This window comes from Clytia hemisphaerica, unplaced genomic scaffold (assembly GCF_902728285.1).
Source record: "Clytia hemisphaerica strain Z4C2 unplaced genomic scaffold, Clytia hemisphaerica genome assembly, whole genome shotgun sequence".
NCBI classification, from domain to species: Eukaryota; Metazoa; Cnidaria; class Hydrozoa; order Leptothecata; family Clytiidae; genus Clytia; species Clytia hemisphaerica.
The window spans coordinates 64259-82309 of NW_027104286.1; the positions used below are offsets into that span (position 1 = coordinate 64259).

The following is an 18051-nucleotide window of genomic DNA, read 5'->3' on the forward strand; positions in this document are numbered from 1 at the left end:
TGCATATTTTAGTCACGTGACTCTGGTAGGAAATCCTTCCAAAGATGAGCTTCACTTTTTGACCAAGGCCGCAAATCTAGCCCTTCGGGCTTTACAGATCTGTGGTATTAGCCTCTTTTTCAAAAATATTCCACCCACCCCGCTTATTTTAATCCCCCCGGCTATTAGGTACTTGCATCAAAGAGACGCAAATAATCTGTATTTCAACAACCAATATGCATGATTGGACAGTGAAAGTCACAAAATCGGGAAAATCTTGCCACCCGCGATGTGGATAGGGTAAAAGGAAAAGAAACACATTTTAACTCAACATTATAATATTTATCTTTCTAGTTATGGGAAACGATGTGCAAAGGACAAAAAGCTGTCGATTCTGGAAGGTTTCCCCAAAGAGGAGGTGATCGAAGAGTTGCGCCAACGTGATATTAAAGCCACCATGAAGCAAAAAAAGGATGTCATTTTGAAGCAACTTGAAGGAGAATTTGCAGGTACGGTTAATTTTATTAACCGAAATAAATTGAGATCTACAGGATGATGGTAATTCGGTGATGGCTTCAACGGTAACTGGAAGTAGTAATCTTGCTGCTGATGTTTAAAAATATAGTTACACCTTTCTTTTCAGGAGTCCAGCACCTCCCAGCCATTGTGTACGAATCTGGTCAAACTAATCTTCATGAAGTCGGCTTGGAGTCGTACGAAGTGCTCGGTTGTGATCCGCTCCATACGTTCAAAGGTCTGACAACCAATTTGTACAGTGAAATCCCTCGGCATCTGGAAAAAGAGGAGAAAAATTTATTTAAAGAGTCTGCCCGCGCATCATTTCGTGGGAAAGAGGCAAAGAGAACGGAAGTGACTACAGGAGAAGCCTTGTTGATCTTACCATCTACCTTGACGGAGAAATGACGGATTCATACATCAAGCTGATGCGTCAACTTGCAGAGCTACAGGAAATTGCCTATTCAGGGGATGACAAAAGAACAGGGAGATCAATCCTGCGGTTTCACAATGTTTCTTTCAATCATGCAGTTTTGATGGACGAGCTCTTTGAAACATCAAAATCTATGACTCGAAGAAAGCTTTTTGGCCAATACAGTCACTCACTTACCAGCCATGCACCGATTCAATATCGCATTCTTGATTTGGTTTCGGCAAATACGGAACAAGAAGAGGCAGCCTTTAATTTTATGAAAGAAGTCAGCAAGCATGCGTCAAATCACCATCCTGATAACATCTTGCTTACCAGCTTTCTGCGAATCCAAATCAGGGAAGACTGGGAGCGTCATCTGGGCACTAAAAAGAAAACAAAGAGGAACGCGATCAGCAAGCATGGTGACCTCTTGAAAGAAGACAGGATCAACACCTTTGTTCCTTTCAAACTTATCAAACTGAAACCAAGGAAGTGGCAAGGACACCTTGAGAGGATTTGTGATTATCTTCTCATTGATGGAGTTTGGGAGGAGAAAATCAACGGAATACTCTTCCACGACTTAGACGATGTGTTGGTGTTCCCATCACCCCACCACTTTCGAAGTACCACATTGGAGCAAGAACGCAAGTAAGAGCTTTTTCCATCGCAAGTCAGTTTTGTTTTGAGAATTATATCTTAAACTATAAGGTCTTCTGACCACTGCGTCCAAATTGATGTAACGAGTGTAAAATCAAAATTTGACTCTTTTTTTTTTACTTTTCTCTATTCAAAAGATACTTGGCTGGTATCTGGGATTCGATCGAGGACTGCAGAATACCAGCATTTGTGAAATACGATGACTCTGGAAAAAAAAGACGGCTCTCAACGCTCAATGCGCCAAATCCATTTCAATTCGACGAGGTTTGTGAACGAAATTTTTCTTGAATAAAAAGCTTAATATTTTTCCATTCTAAAATTCTCCAAAATTCTTTAAACTTTTTGAGGATTTTAAGTCATTCACTTAAAAAAAGAAGGCTGTGATCAATCTTTAAGATTTCTAAACACAAGTGTGAATTTTTGTATAGAATCTTGAATCAGGCGACTCAGAATCAGAGGAAGAGAGAGACACAGAATCAGAGAAAGAGAGTGATACAGAATCCGAAAGAGAGGACACAGAGAGAGAAAGTGACAACCAACCAGAGAAGGAAAACAACGTAGAAAAAGGGTATAAAGAATTAGAAAGAGAAGATGCGGTACCAGAGAGAGATGACACCACAGAAGTTGACGCTACAGAGAGTCATGTAGATGAGGCTGGCTGTAGCAAGTTCTTAACTGGTATATTACCACTCAGTCACTTACTTTCTTAATTTGTTTTCAATTAAGTTTCAAATTCATAAATTCATTTAGAACAGTTCTAAAAAATTTAAGTTGACACAAGTGTTCGAAAAGGATTTGGGAGAATTTTCCTTGTCTGGAGGTATGTGTATTTTCAAACACCCTCCACTATTCAGTCATCGGAATTTGTCCAAAATTGCTAAGTTTAATCCTGCCAAAAATCATCCTTTTAACGATGCTTTTCTATTGAACCAGGAAACAAATCTGAAGAATCTTACCTTGAAGAATCTGACAATGAATCGTTGAACAGAGTTGAAGATGCAATAATAGCTGACACAAATCTTCAAGATACACCAAAACCTGGTAAGAATTTTGAAAACTTTGATCAGAGAAATTCAATGATTAAAATGGCACAGTATCACCTTATGGGGAGTGGTGGTTGGTCGCTTAATAAACCCCTGACTAATGTTTTTCAAATCATCTTCCACAATGTCGGTAATTTAAGAAAAATGACTTTCTTATTTCTAATTTTAGGTTCCAAAGATCCTGAAACATCTATGGAAATCGACAATTCATTTTGCATTGATAATAATGGTAAGAGATACAAGTCTAACATAGTAACAAGCTCTATGGTCAATTTCTAACTATAAAAAGGATTTAAAAAATCTTAAGTAGTTTTGGCAAAAATCTATAAAGATTCTATATATGATATTCTCCTTAGGAGTGGTGGCAACAACTTCCCTTACACCAATGATGTGCTCCACCTCAATAAAAGAAACTAAAGGTACTTGATAGATTTATTTTTGAAGTCAATCTTTTAATAAAGTAGAAGAAAGCTTTACCCACAACAAATTGGGTTGGTCTAAAAAGCAGGGTAGCCAATGGGGTAGCCAATTGGGCTAGGTTGTGGGGTACCCCTTTTTAGGCCATTTTGCTGCTGCCTATCTAAATTCTGTTGCGTAGAAATAATTAAATAATCCCTTACCGATAATCTCATATTAAATTCATTGGTATTTTGGATGATATGGTTTCGTAAATAACGATTTTTCTTTGAATATCGAAAGCGAAAGCTGTTCGTCGACTTGCCGCCATTTTGTTTTTATTTCCGAGCTGATTCATGAAAATTGCAGACCAAAATGAATCCGATTTTCAGAAATGTTGACCAAGATGTAATCCGATTTCCCGATCTAGAACTTGCGTCAGATTTGTAAATTTACGCGCGCGCAAAATCCCAGCTCATTGGCTGAAACATTGAGATGACGTAACAGTTAGCCAATCAAAACATCGACAGCTTCACTTTATATTGTTATGAAGCCCATGCTTGCTCTCGGAAGAATATCTTTTCAATCCAAACAAAATGTCGAAGAAGATGGCTGGCAGCAGAGGGAAGGAGAAAGGGAAGGCATTCAGACAGATATATTGTCAAGGTCAGTACTTCTCAATAAGTTTTGATTCAAGAAGCTTGAACATAAGTAATAGATTATTATTTTTATGCTTCAGTTTCACATGAACTTGAATTTCTAACCTGTCTTACTGTAAATCTAAAAAAAACTTGCCCTGATTTGCATTCTAAAGATACCATGATTAAGTTGAAGTTGGTTTGATATTCTATGTTCGATATTTGTTTGATATTCGTTTGATATTCTCAAATTTGTGTTTTGAAGTTTTTGTGACTACTTTTGGAATTGGAAACTATTGGAAGCCAATAGAGTATATTGCCAAGAGTAATTGTGCCAAATATGACCGCTCTCCGTCCGTCCCAGTGTGCTCCCTCTAAAATTGCTAAACCGCAGAATGTTAATTATGCGAACATGACAACTTGGGCTACTGTGGGGGGTAAAAGTGACGTTTATACCAATTGCAGTATACCGAAATTGAGGGATATCCCTGCCTGGATTTAACTGTTCTCAACTTCTGAGAATGTCTGTCTGTCTGTCTGTCTGTGTGTATGTTTGTCCCAAAACTTTGAAGCAGCCTTTAGAGACTTGTTCTTTGAGTGAATATCTGGGGGTCTTTTTGTTTTTAATTTTTGGGGCCTGCGGTGAGTTTTTCCCCAAAATAAGGCTAGGACCATAGTTTCTTTAGGGAGGTCTTGGGTTTTGATGAACCAAAAGCAAGGGGGTCTTAAAAGTATGACTTTTCTAAGGGGGTTGCCAGTTACTCTTAGGTGCCAAATAAACGGGGGGGGGGCTTGGAAAAAATTTTCAAATTAAATAAACGGGGGGACCTAATTACCATGGGGTGGGGGTTGGAAAATGGACCTTTAAAAAGTAAAACAAGGAATTTTCCTTTTTGTAGCTGGGAATCTTTTCAAAAATTAATAGACGGGGGGGGTGGGTCCTAATAAGGTCCGGGGGGTTGGAAAATTAACAAGCGGGGGGGGGGCTGTTTATTTGGCACCTAAGAGTAAGGGGGGTCTTCTTAGATAAGGGTGATCTTCCTTGAATTATTCCTATGAATTTCTCCAGGGGGTAGCATTTAAGGGGGGGGGGGTCCTCTTACCTAAGGGGGTCTTCTTACGTAAGGGGGGTCTTGACCCTTCTTAGAAACTATGAGGACTTAGGAGCAGCCTACAGGCCCAAAACGGTCAGATTTGGCTGAAATTTGGCACCCTTGTTTATTGGCCTATGAATAATTTGGAGCCACTGAAGTTGAGCCCAGTGTGTTGCGCACGTTCCACTATTGTTGAGCTAGAATCTGAGAATGTCTTTGTCTGTCGCTCTGTCACTTCAAAACTTTGGGGCAGACTGGACTTTTAATTCTTAAGAGCGTGGTCACGAGTTTTAGCCCCAAAACAAGGCTAAAACTTTGGCAGGCTCACTTGATCCTTGGGTGAATCCTTGGGTTTTTTTTCACTTTTTCAAAATTTGCATTAAGGGTGTGGTAACGAGTTTTGGGGCAGGCTAGAGACTTCAAAAATGGTCTGATTTAACTGAAACTTTGCATTTGGGTGTTGTTTTTTTTGTTTTTGTTTTTTCAAGATCTTGATTTTTGGGTACTTGAGGGTCCTTTCTTGTGCTCAAAGTAGGGTAATAAAATGTTAATAGCTGTTTAGACTTTTAAAACTTCTAAAATTATGTTTTGGTTACACTTGGCTTACATTATTCAATATTATAAAGTTCAATTTAGATTATTGTTTAATTCAAATAATACTGAAATGGAGCCAAAGCAATTAGCATGCTCAACAAATTTTTAAAAGCTTGAAATTTCTCTTATTTTCTGTTTTAGAGGATTTTGTAAATGATGAAGCAGAAACGGACAGTGTAAGTAATTTTGATTTCCCTTATTTAATGTTATGTTGTTAACAATCCTTTATTAATAGTCAATAATAGATTACTTTAAAACCTTGTTTAAGGCACCCTGCTTTGATTGATAGTTTCTTTTTTAAATATACTAATAATATGCAAGAGAATTTGATTATAACCCCCCCCTTTAGATGAGGTTTTATTAAGTAAAAATATCTTGTTTTCAGGACTATCCAAGCTCTCCGTCACTCTTCTCACCGTGCTTCACATCTACACAGTAAGTAGTTTATCATGTTCATGGTTTTTTTAAATGCTCGTGTTCCTGTTAATCTTAAACCTAAGAAAACTTTCATTCAATATCATGTAGATTTGATAAAAAGTCGAATCTGATTGTTTTGTCATAACTAAAATTTAACTTAACTTACTTAATTATATTCTCAGTTGATATTTTCAAAAAATTTTGTGCAGATTAGATTTATTGGACAGCTCTCAGCAAAACTAAGTTCTCAAAGAATATGTGCTTGATTTTGCAAAGATGGCCAAAACCTTGAAAACCAATCCAATGATGTCAAATTCATTTGATATAAATCTATTAAATTTTGATTTCTCTCCAGGCAAAGCACAGGAAGTCCACCAGCTGAAAGTTATGATATTGATATGGAGGTTGAGGAGAAAGATGATAGGTTTGTTTTTAAGTTTATAATAGTGTGGGTATTCATGTTTTGAATTTATTTTCAAAGAAAATTTTTTCACGATTAGAATTGAATTAGAGGCCGTTTTTTTATCTTCTGATAAGTATCATTGTTGCTGATGTCAACATTCTTTTTAGGTTTGATTTTTTTTTTTGAAATCAAATCCTTTAAACCTGTAAAAATTTGAAGAACATTTTTAATATAACTCTGTCAAAAGCTCCAAGTTTATTTAGTAATTTCTTACATTATCTTATATTGTAGTATTATTGTCCTTGACGACAATTCTGAAGATGGCAATAACAATAACACTCAATCTCAATCTGGGAAAAGCCAATACACCATGTAAGATCAAGTTTTTATTTCTTATACAGTAAGAAATATCCAAATGATGATTGCATTGTTTATAGACATGTTAACTTTTATTTGAATGTAAATTGTGAAAGATTATGCTGATTATCTTACAGTGTGTTGCTTTGCCTTATCTTTATTATTCCAGTCAATTTTTTTTTCCTTTTCAGATCACCTGAAGGTGCAGAATTACTCGCAAAACTGAGAGCACCAATGCATTTATCTCAATCTGGGTAATTTCTCAATTTAGTCTAAGAGACTTGGAAAACCTTTAAAGTGAATTGACCAATAATGGTTAACCATTAAAAATCTTTTATATATCTTTTGATATTATACCATTTTCCTTCTTTCAGTAGTTAGTTTAGCCAAGGGGTTCTGCAAAATTTGTGTAGGAGAGCTGATTTTAATGACACAATAATTATCTTTTTACATTATGAATAGATAATTTTTAGCAGTTTTTAGACTTACAAAAATCTGCTCTCCTGTACAAATTTTGAGACACCCCTGGCTATACCACTGTTCTTTGGTATCAAGAAAAAGGGTACTTGGGTAAAAATAGGTGCTGGTATATTGTGTTGGACTTAAGGGTCAAGTTTTCAACCTTCCCAAGTCTCTCTAAGGGTTGTAAATAAAGTAAAAATCAGAAGGGTTTCTCTGTTAGGGAGAGATTTTGGAATTGAAAGAATATACTCTGTGGAAGGGTCTGGTTTGACGGGTCTGTCCCACACATACCCGTCATCCATCAACCTGGCAATCGTGGAATTCACTTGTCTTTTTTCTATATAAATCTAGAACTGAACAAGATCAAGAAGCTGATGCAGAATCTGAGGTGGAAACAGAATCTAATTTAAACCCCAAAACTGTGCATACGTTGCCACCGCCAAAGTAAGTGATAGTGTTTTTACCAAAAATGTCAAACATATTAACACTGAACTTGCAAACATCCAAAGATGTTAAATTTGACCCTATTGGTCCAAGTATTTTAGGTTTGGCCTGCCTTTAACAGCAGGTTAGGCCTGACACCCAGTGAGGATGTTCTGTTTGGTAGTGCCCAACCTTTTTGTGACTAGGCAAACTACTGAGTGAGGCTGATATTTAGAATTTAGCAACTGCGCCTGTTTCAACAATTTTACTAGTTTTTCTGCAAATTTTTTATTGGCAAGGCTCAACACTAAAATTCTAAAGATCTGATTGATACAGAGTGTCCCACAATGAATTATTTATTATTTATTATATATTTATTAATTATTTATCTCATTGTATTCAATTGTATTCTTTTATGAATACTTCTTTGCGGGACACTCGGTATCGACCAGATAGATTTTCGCCAGGCTAACATGTTTCCAATGCAGTCCAAATTAATAGAAGATGTTGATAGGGAACAGTACCAGTAACTCTTCATTTCTTTTATTTATTAAAGGTCCTGCTACAAGGGTATTGTTGGACTCAAGCCAATATCGATGGAACTAAGTTCTGACAATCACTCACTTGTTCCAGTATTGTTATCAGCACAAAAGGACCACCCGGAGCAAATATCGTCAGTAGTACCAACAAGAATCTCCTCAAACGTTTCATTTCTAATAGACATGTCCAAGTTGTCCCACCCAGAAGACGTACTGTGTGATGACTTTGGTGCATGGAAGCAAACAGATACATCAACAAAGTACTACCTTAGTTCAAGTCATCAATTGATTAAAACTGATAAAACAGAAGATAGTCTAAAAGTCATAAGAAGAAATTACAAATGTCTTTCTGATGAAACACTCAGAAAACTTATCGTTTCAGTATCCACTAAAGAAGGACAGCACCCAATATTATTTATCAAGTATTCCTTCAAGGGTGATCCCCATGATGTGACTGTGAAAGCCCATGGAAACACTAAAACGTCGTCTGCTAGTTATTCCAGAACATTCAAAAGTACCAAACTTCTTTTGTCCGAGGAAGCAGAGTCCGTCAAATGTGTCAATAGAGCAACTTTCAATGTTGAGCAAGCTGTTGGTGGGATTGAAAATGCTCAGTCTAATGGTGCTTTACCTCGGGATAGAAAACAGACATCTTATTTGAAGAATAAACAAAAGCTGTATAATAATGATCCAATCTATTCAATAACTCAATTAATGAACAATTACAATGAGAATGGAACCACTAAATTTGTTCGCTCTTACACCAATGATGATGGCATGCCCAAATTTATTGCCTTTTTGGATCAACAAATTGACGACATTATTAATTTCTGTTGTAACGATACAGAAGGATACAGATCACTTTTGTTTAATGACATTACCTTCGAACTTGGTCCTTTTTTTCTCCTCCTAACCGTATACACCAACACATTCTTGTACACTGCAAACACTACAACCTGTCCAGTCATGATAGGACCTATGATGTTATGTCTACTTAAAGACCAATCAACCTATGATACTTTATATGATAAGATCACCTCAAAGGCCCCTGGCATTCCTATTTACATGCAAGGAACTGCGAGTGACTGTGAGCAGGCATTGCGAAATGCCTTATCTAAAGCTTTTCCACACAGCCTATTGTTCAACTGTGCCATTCATGGTAAAAAGAACATTTCAGAAAAAATGACAGAGCTCGGATTGTCAATGAGATTGCAGCGCATAATCAAAGAAGACATTTTTGGCGATGGGGGTTTGATTTATGCTTCAAGCTGGTCTAGCTACGAAAGTCTATGCCAAACACTCAAGGAGAAATGGGAGCAACTTGAACTAGCTGAGAAGACCAAATCATCATTTGTCTCTTACTTCGAACGATACAAACAAGACGATATCAAGGAACACATGCGGGTGCAACTGTCCAGAGATGCAGGCTTCGGTGATCAAGTTGTTACAACCAATCCAATCGAGTCGGGCAATGCCATTTTGAAACGGTGGAATGCATTCCAATCGAAGGACCCTGCAACTTTTCTTCAAGATGCACAGTCGCTTGTAGATGAGCAAACCAGCAATGTTCAAAGAGCCTTCCTTGGTCTAAAAAGCAAATATGTCGTTCGCCCAAAATTCCAGAATAAAATCATATCGCAGAGTCAAGTTGATCAAATGGGGAAAACCAAAGCCCTCCAAACTATTGCGAAGTACCGTATCGACCCTAAAAGATTTAATGAGGTGAAAGCATACCGACCCGCCAGCAAAGTTCCTTTCTCTGACCTACCAGAAACAGATAAAGAAGAACTAGGAGTAATACCGATCGAAGAAGTATCTAACGACCCTTACGTTGTATTGTTAACCACATTCACACGACCAGATGTAGACCAACTTAGGAGAAAAGCAAACTTCATAGTTTCGAATAATAAGGTTCGTTCTGGCTTTTCAGAAAATCACTTCATCATTCAAAGCGAGAGCTTCAAATATCGAACCGTTCGACTTCTTGCAGATGGAAGATTTGCATGTGACCATGACTGTCTTGGTTTCGAGCGAAGGAGAATATGTGCCCATTCACTTGCTGCTGCCATGTACACAGATAAAGTAAATCAATTCCTTGCAACCTTCAAAAACGAAAGTATCAATTTGACAAAGCTGACGCTTCCATCATGCCTCCAGAGAGGTAAGTTTCCAATCTAATTGATTCGAACTGTTTTACTCAAATTTTGTCCTGATGCTTCAAAGTATTTCCTCTTAAAGGGAGATTAACGTTTCAAATTTGTCAAAAAACACATGACAAATTCAAATATATATGGTTTATAAGGCTTTACTTTTCTATACATCCACAATAAGAGTTGTTTAAAAATTCCCTCCCGTTGCTATGGATACGAAAAATATGACGTAGCGTTCGCACTGTGTTTCTCTTTTTCGTAAGAGAAGGGCAGGGAAATTTGGTGATTGGTGGTTTAAAATGCAGTTTTTGAGTTTCTTTTTAAAGTTAGAGAATTCTCTGCACCTTTGTAGATTATCCTAGTTGTATCGTAGTTGTATTTCTTTAACATTTTGCTATAATTACTCTAAAAAAGATTAATTTCTAATGTTTTATATCTCTTTTGCAACCAAATAGAGTCTAGCAGTAAGAATAGTTTGTGCGCACGTTACGTCCCAAAATCAACAAAGGGGGAGTTTTTTTGGTGTTTTTCTCCATTCTAGAGTCAAATTTGTGAGAAACTAAATATTAACACAATGAATAAAAGAAGTTTTGAAGTGGTTCTTTTTTTGTTCGGTTACATTTTTCCTCCTCTTCAATGTTTCGAAAAAAAATTCCAGGGTTAATTCCAAACAGTTTTGTTTGTTCGTTTCTTAGGAGCTGGGAAGAAAAAAGCTCCTGCTAAGCGAAAGCAACCGGAAAGTGTCTGCACCAACGTTACTCTCAACGACATATTTGCCGAAGATCAAAACGGTCCAGATGTAACGCCTCCAAAACATGCTGCCGTTGTCGAGCGCTCATCATCAGGAATGAAAATGACGCTAAAGACAAAGCCACCGAAAAAACCGAAGTTGACAGAAACCAGCTCTACTCCATTCCATCTCATCCGAATTACGGGAAATATTCGAAAATGTGTTGGCTGTGGGGGCAAGCTTAAAGACGGCACCAGTTATGATACACAAATTTGTGTGAGACACAAAGAAAATGAGTACTACCTTGACAAGAAAATGAACACATGGAAAAAAACGTTCAGTAACGTGCATTATCATTGTAAATTGGATTGTATTCTTCCTAGGAATCCTTCCTTCCAAAAGACGGAAATAATCATCAACATTGACGAAGTTGATCCTCAATTAAAGGAATTTTTAAAACAAAGGTTCCAATAAAACTTTTAGCTATATTTATAAACTATTTTTTTATCTTTAGAGTTGTATTGCTTTCTTCTATTTTGTTTGTATATTAGTTTTTTTTGGAACAAGGAAAGTAGACACTTTTTTTTGATTTCTTTTTCTTGTTAACTTTTTCAACTTTCTGTTTTGGAATAGGTGCGAACCTGTATAGACACATTTTTTGATTTTTATATTAACATTTTCAACATGTCCTCGCATTAGAATGAGAGTGTTCCAAGTCCACTTATGGTCGAATTGAGTTAAGACAGTGCTAATTCTTTGAAATGGGATCTTTTAATGTATGAATTGTAGCCTAGTCTAAACTGAATTCATTTGCTACTTGTTTTTGACTTTTTATTTTTATTTTGAAGATTATATTTTTATTTATTTTCAAAGGCCTTATATACATATTTTAATATATTTTAACATAAAAAAGAAAAACTATTTATATTTTATATTTATTTACCAGTACTCATGGGCGCCTAATAAATGCTCCTCACTTGAAAAGTTCTCCGTTTCCCCTCCCTTGCCTAGCCATTATTTAACCCCCTATCCCCTTGGGTACAGTTTCAAGTTTGACCGTCTCTTTTGTTTCCTCATTTATGATGCGTTTCTTGAGAGTACTTTTACCATTGTTTTATTAACTTTATTAGTTTACTTGGTTGAAACGTTTTTAGATAGTCAACGACTTTTGATATTTTATTTGTTATTTGCTTTTAGTTTACTTTGTTGAAAAGCGTTAGCGTTATATTTCTGAAAAATTTAGGTCCTCTTTTTTTCTTTTGTTTGCTTGGATCCAAGGCATTTTGTTTTTTTATGTCATACTGCAGCGTCGTACATTAAAACGCATAGCCATGGAATAAGACCTAAGCACTCAATGTGTTTAGTTTTTCCTTTTACTGTACATCAAATTTACTTTAGTTTGGCATATGTGAACCACCTCAACGAGTTTTTCGATGATTGTAGATACTAGTACAAACAACCAGTGTCAAAATATGCTACGTTTATTATTTTTTATTCATTCATAGTATTCATAGTAGATATTTTGGCAATGTATCAACTTTTGTCATACGTTTTCAAAAAATATTTTATAAAGAACAATTTAAGTTAAACTGTTGATTTCTTTTTCCAAACTGTATTCTTCTAATATAGAAGAACTTTCAATCACAATTTGTTGAATTTGAGTTGCATTTGAAGAATAATTCAAAAAATCTTTTCAATCAGAATTTGCTGAATTTGAGTTGCATTTGAAGAATAATTCAAAAAATCTTTTTCAAATACAAGTTTAGAAATATTCAAAAAGGCCATTCAAAATATACGTATTTTATGATCTTCACCAGCAATGCATTGACCAGAACTATCATCACCAGCAATGCGTTGACCAGAACCATCTTCACCAGCAATGCATTGACCAGAACCATCATCACCAGCAATGCTTTGACCAGAACCATCTTCGCCAGCAATGCATTGACCAGAACCATCATCACCAGCAATGCATTGACCAGAACCATCTTCACCAGCAATGCATTGACCAGAACCATCATCACCAGCATTGTATTGACCAGAACCATCATCACCAGCAATGCATTGACCAGAACCATCTTCACCAGCAATGCATTGACCAGAACCATCATCACCAGCAATGCATTGACCAGAACCATCTTCACCAGCAATGCATTGACCAGAACCATCATCACCAGCATTGTATTGACCAGAACCATCATCACCAGCAATGCATTGACCAGAACCATCTTCACCAGCAATGCATTGACCAGAACCATCATCACCAGCAATGCTTTGACCAGAACCATCTTCGCCAGCAATGCATTGACCAGAACCATCATCACCAGCAATGCATTGACCAGAACCATCTTCACCAGCAATGTATTGACCAGAACCATCATCACCAGCATTGTATTGACCAGAACCATCATCACCAGCAATGCATTGACCAGAACCATCTTCACCAGCAATGCATTGACCAGAACCATCATCACCAGCAATGCATTGACCAGAACCATCTTCACCAGCAATGCATTGACCAGAACCATCATCACCAGCATTGTATTGACCAGAACCATCATCACCAGCAATGCATTGACCAGAACCATCTTCACCAGCAATGCATTGACCAGAACCATCATCACCAGCAATGCATTGACCAGAACCATCTTCACCAGCAATGCATTGACCAGAACCATCACCAGCAATGCATTGACCAGATAGGAACAACGACCATCGTCACTATCGTTCTACCTTAAATTAACAACGGTTTTCTAAGCAAAAACCTGTTTTCAGTGAGAGGTCTGTAAAATACGTATACAGAATCGGTTACATCAATTCTGGTCTGTGATTTATATGGGTACCCCACAACCTAGCCCAATTGGCTACCCCAATTGGCTACCCTGCTTTTTAGACCAACCCCAACAAATTTATTTATTATTATAAAACATGTACTTACCAAAATTAAAATCACTTTCTAAACAGCTTCAACAAAAACCTCTGACACGCCATTGGCCCGCATGAGTCTTCTACCTAAATATGGAAAGAGAAAAGGTAGGCATTATATTCATGCATGAAGAATTCTCTAGGATAATTTGACATATGCAAATAATCTGTCACATATCTTCCTATCAGTATCAGACTTCAGCAGTATGTATATTTTGTCAATATTGGATACCCTAAAATGGCCAATTATGTTCTGAGATATTTCAACTTAAGAGTTAAATTAAATAAATTCATTTTTTCATAGCAACATCCTTGAATGGAAGAACAAACTGCTCTACCCAAAGAAAATCAAAAAACACTGTTGAATGTAGGTTTTTTATCAGTCCTAATCTCTTAAAGAAGTTTGGTACAACAATCTCAGCAACACAGATCAGTTTAAGAATAGCGCTCTTAATGATGTCTGTTCACCATACCAGGTAATTTCCTATTACATTTTAGGTGCAGTTGAAATTGTTCAAAAGTCTCCTCAATCAAAAACAGGTAAACTTTTGAATGAAGTTTTTGAGAACGATGAAGTTATCACAAGCTATTTGGCAGCACGTGAAAAGTACAAACAGAGTCAAATTGTGCACAAGGATTTATTCAAGTACTGGACTGGACAACTAAAAGACAAATTGAAGCTACGTAAAAAAGAAATTGAAAATGAATTGGAAGAAATGGAAATCGGCTTATTATCTGAAGAGTCGATATCAGTCAAATTTCAAAATCAAAAGGAAAAGAACATCTATGAAAAATTAAAAAATCAATTACTGATAGTTAGCTGCTTGGAGAAAAACTTAATCAAATAATATCATTCAAATTTTCTAAATTAGTTTCATTTCACATTATGTCATAGCTTTTTGAATTAGAAAATCATTTATATAAAACAGTTTTTTCACATAGCCACATGCAAAATAATGGCTAGCTTTTCATTTTTAAGTTTTAAGCTTTTTCATGTGTTTTTTTTACTCAATTTGATTGATATTATTTTCAGGGCAGGGGCTGATTAATTAACAGGTCAAGCTAGTGTAATGTGACATTGCAAAATATCCCCCTTTATTGTAGAATTTTTCCTTCCCCGAACAAAAGTTAACAGTATGGTGCATTTAATGTATTTTTAACAAAGAAATATCATTTTTAATGGAAGCTGCCTTTAGTATCGAGCACTTTTTACGTTGATTTTTTTACCCAAAATGAAATAATATCTTGAAAACCAAATAATTAAAAAAATATTTATTTATATTTAGTATTTTAAAATTAGCCTGACACATTTATGATTCCTATTTTACAATTCATATTTTTGTGCTTCCATGATTTGTACTAGTTATCTCGACCAATCAAAATGCTGATCATTTTTTGGGTCGGCAATAGTTCATAATAAATTCTAGCATTTCATTTATTAGTTTTCTTTTTTTAGTTTTAGTTTACAAATTGACACCACTAGAAACAAAAGGCACATAGCACTTGTGCATAGGGTCTCTACCCCTTCCTTTTCTGAGTAGAGCTGATAGGTTAAAAATATTTTGAATTATATGTTAAAAATCTATGCTGTGGGGAAGGTCTTGACTTCTCTTGATTTTTTTGCCTGCAACGTAATAAATTTATTGAGAATTTGCACTGAAGCTATGTTTCTAAGATATTAGCCCCCCTAAAAAATGCTGGAGGCTGGACCCCTCTGTATTCGATGTCATTTTTGAGAAGGCTCTTCCCCCTCTTTTGAAAGGAGGTTTACACTATTTTAGGACAATGCTTTTGTTTTTTCTTAAAGATATCTATATAATCTATTGCTTATCAAAGTAATTAATGTTTATCAAAGTAATCAATTGGTTAGTGAAGTTATCAAAGGTGATCAGTAACAATTTAAGTACTGAAACGGTTAAAAAGTTTTCAAAGGGTTGTTAAGAAAGTAATCGAATACTCACAATTTCCTATGGACTGACGAAATTGAACATAATTGACCGACAGAAACAAACATAACCAGACGATGTCGAGCACTTCGGTGTCAAACAACTTCGAACAAAAATTGCAATCAAACGCAATTGAATTTCAATCGAACAGCCAATTCTTGGGTAATATTCGATTGTGTTTGATTGCATTTGAGTAACGTTCGATTTACCAGTCAGGTAGAATCCCTCAATTGAGGGATACTGCAATTGCGGTAGTTTTCATTCGTGTTGGCCTACAAAGGCTTATAACGGCTACATATAAGTGCCCATAAAAATTGCCTGTTTTCTACTTGAATCTTGAATCCTCTTTCTTGAATATACTGCACTGCAGTAGCGGTATATGAAAAATGTAAAAGTGACGTTTAAACCGCAATGACAGTAAAAATTTACTACCGCAATTGAGGGATTTCCCTGATTGATCGATTGATCTTCGATTATGTTTGATAGTGTTTGATTAAAGCTTTTTTAGAGTGGACGGCCTAGCCTGTAAGTACGGTACGAGAGCAAATAAAATCAAATACAATTCCAGGCGGTGTCAATCGAACTGTTCGATTATCGAACTAATCGAACTTAATCGACTCCTATCAAACGATAGGTGTTCGATTACTGAACCCAATCGAACACCTATCGAACTGGGAAAACTTTCGTAAAGTTCGATGACTGTTCGATTATACGATTATAGTTCGATCGCAGTTCGATGAATACGATTGAGGTTCGATCAGTTTGATTAAGATCAATGAAGTTCGATTGGTTCGATTAAATCGATTTATACCTTGCCGCCCAATTTTTTATTTATATTCTGAGGGCGTATTGGCAGCCGCCCACAGGCCATTCTCGCGAGACATCCTATATTTATCTATCCCATTGGATGGGACAAGCTGGAGCTTTTACAAGCTCTTTGGTCGTTTAATTTGTAAAAAAAAAAAAGATTTTAATCTTTATTACTTTCTTTAAAGAAAGAAGCATTCGGTGCCTGTGTTTTGATTAAACAACCTCGTAATTTTCTGAAAGGTAAAGAAAAGTAGAATCAATCCGACACAACCATCGAACCACATCGAACTTAAATCAAACTCATCAAACATCAATCGAACTTCATCGAACAAAGAAAACTCATCGAACTAAATCGAACTTATCAAGAAATTTTCGTAAAGTTCGATAGCTGTTGGATCGGGTTCGGTAATCGAACAGCTATCGTTCGATTTTGTTCGATAAAGTTTGATGGTTCGATAACGAAAATCGGTTCAATAGGGTTCGGTTGACACCGCCTGGACAATTGAATCAATTGAATCAATCGAATGTAATCGAACATAATCGTTATAATTGAACGGCAAATCCTTGTAATATTCAATTGCGATTGTGTTCAATTGTATTCAATTGATTCAGCTTTTGATTCATTTGATTGACACTGTCTGGACCTAATCGACTGAAGACATAACCAGACGGTGTCAATCGAACGAATCGATTCATATATTGTCGAACGCAATCAAATCGCAATCGAATATTACCCAGGATTTGTTGTTCAATTGCTTCAATTACGTTCGATTGTATTCGATTATGTTCGAGTACGTTCAATTGATTTAGATTTTATTCGCTTTCGTACGATACTTTAATAAGCGCTCGGCCGCCCGTGCTAAAAAGCTCTAACAGAGTGATCCAATTTAATTTAATCGCAATCAAACTCCTCATCGAACATAATCGTAATCGAACCAATGGAAGATAGTCAACTATTAATCGAACCAATCTAACGTTACTCGAACGCAATTGAACACAATCGAATATTACCCAGGAATCGGCCGTTCGATTGCGATTCTTGTTCAAAGTTGTTCGATTGACACTGTCTGGACATATAATCAACCAACAACATCACATATAATCAACTGACAACATCACACATAATAAACATATTAAAAGCAAAGACTTTGAACATAATCAACATTCTCGATTAAAGAAGGTAATACTACGGTCTGTACGGTTGTTTTGACAATGTTTTGGTCAAAAAGTCTATCGTAATTATCTCTGTTTTGAGAAAGTACAGAGAGCAAAGTCAATGAAACTTTATATATATACCAGCTAAAACTTAGAAAGTTACTAGACTTTCTGAACCTACATGAATCTTGGATAATAAGAGCCTTCTTCATCCAAGGTATATACACAAGCCTTTATCAAAACTGTCAGTGTTAGTACTAAGCCAGCAGGGAGAAAATTCTCTGTTCAATGGAGGGGTGAAGAAATGATTGAAAAAAGAGATCAATAGAACAATGTTATAGTAAAAATTTACCTTGTGACAAGATGTGTAGATCTTCCTGGAGCCAGAGAATGTCTTACATACTT

The 18051-nt window shown here is 36.1% G+C and overlaps 2 protein-coding genes across 2 annotated transcripts; one reads left to right on the top strand and one right to left on the bottom strand.

Annotated features, from left to right (window-relative positions):
* Window positions 1-3129: 3129 nt before the first annotated feature.
* Window positions 3130-12113, top strand: LOC136816998 (uncharacterized). Its single transcript, XM_067073341.1, has 9 exons — window positions 3130-3669; window positions 5471-5505; window positions 5715-5764; window positions 6102-6170; window positions 6441-6521; window positions 6698-6760; window positions 7320-7412; window positions 7948-10091; window positions 10776-12113. The coding sequence occupies exons 1-9, from the start codon at window positions 3600-3602 to the stop codon at window positions 11282-11284; spliced, it is 3114 nt and encodes a 1037-aa protein (XP_066929442.1). The 5' UTR covers window positions 3130-3599; the 3' UTR covers window positions 11285-12113.
* Window positions 12114-12595: 482 nt separating this feature from the next.
* LOC136817002 (sperm acrosomal protein FSA-ACR.1-like) lies at window positions 12596-13526 on the bottom strand. Its single transcript, XM_067073346.1, has 3 exons — window positions 13496-13526; window positions 12970-13248; window positions 12596-12888 (listed from the first exon to the last, which is right to left on the bottom strand). The coding sequence occupies exons 1-3, from the start codon at window positions 13524-13526 to the stop codon at window positions 12596-12598; spliced, it is 603 nt and encodes a 200-aa protein (XP_066929447.1).
* Window positions 13527-18051: the final 4525 nt, after the last annotated feature.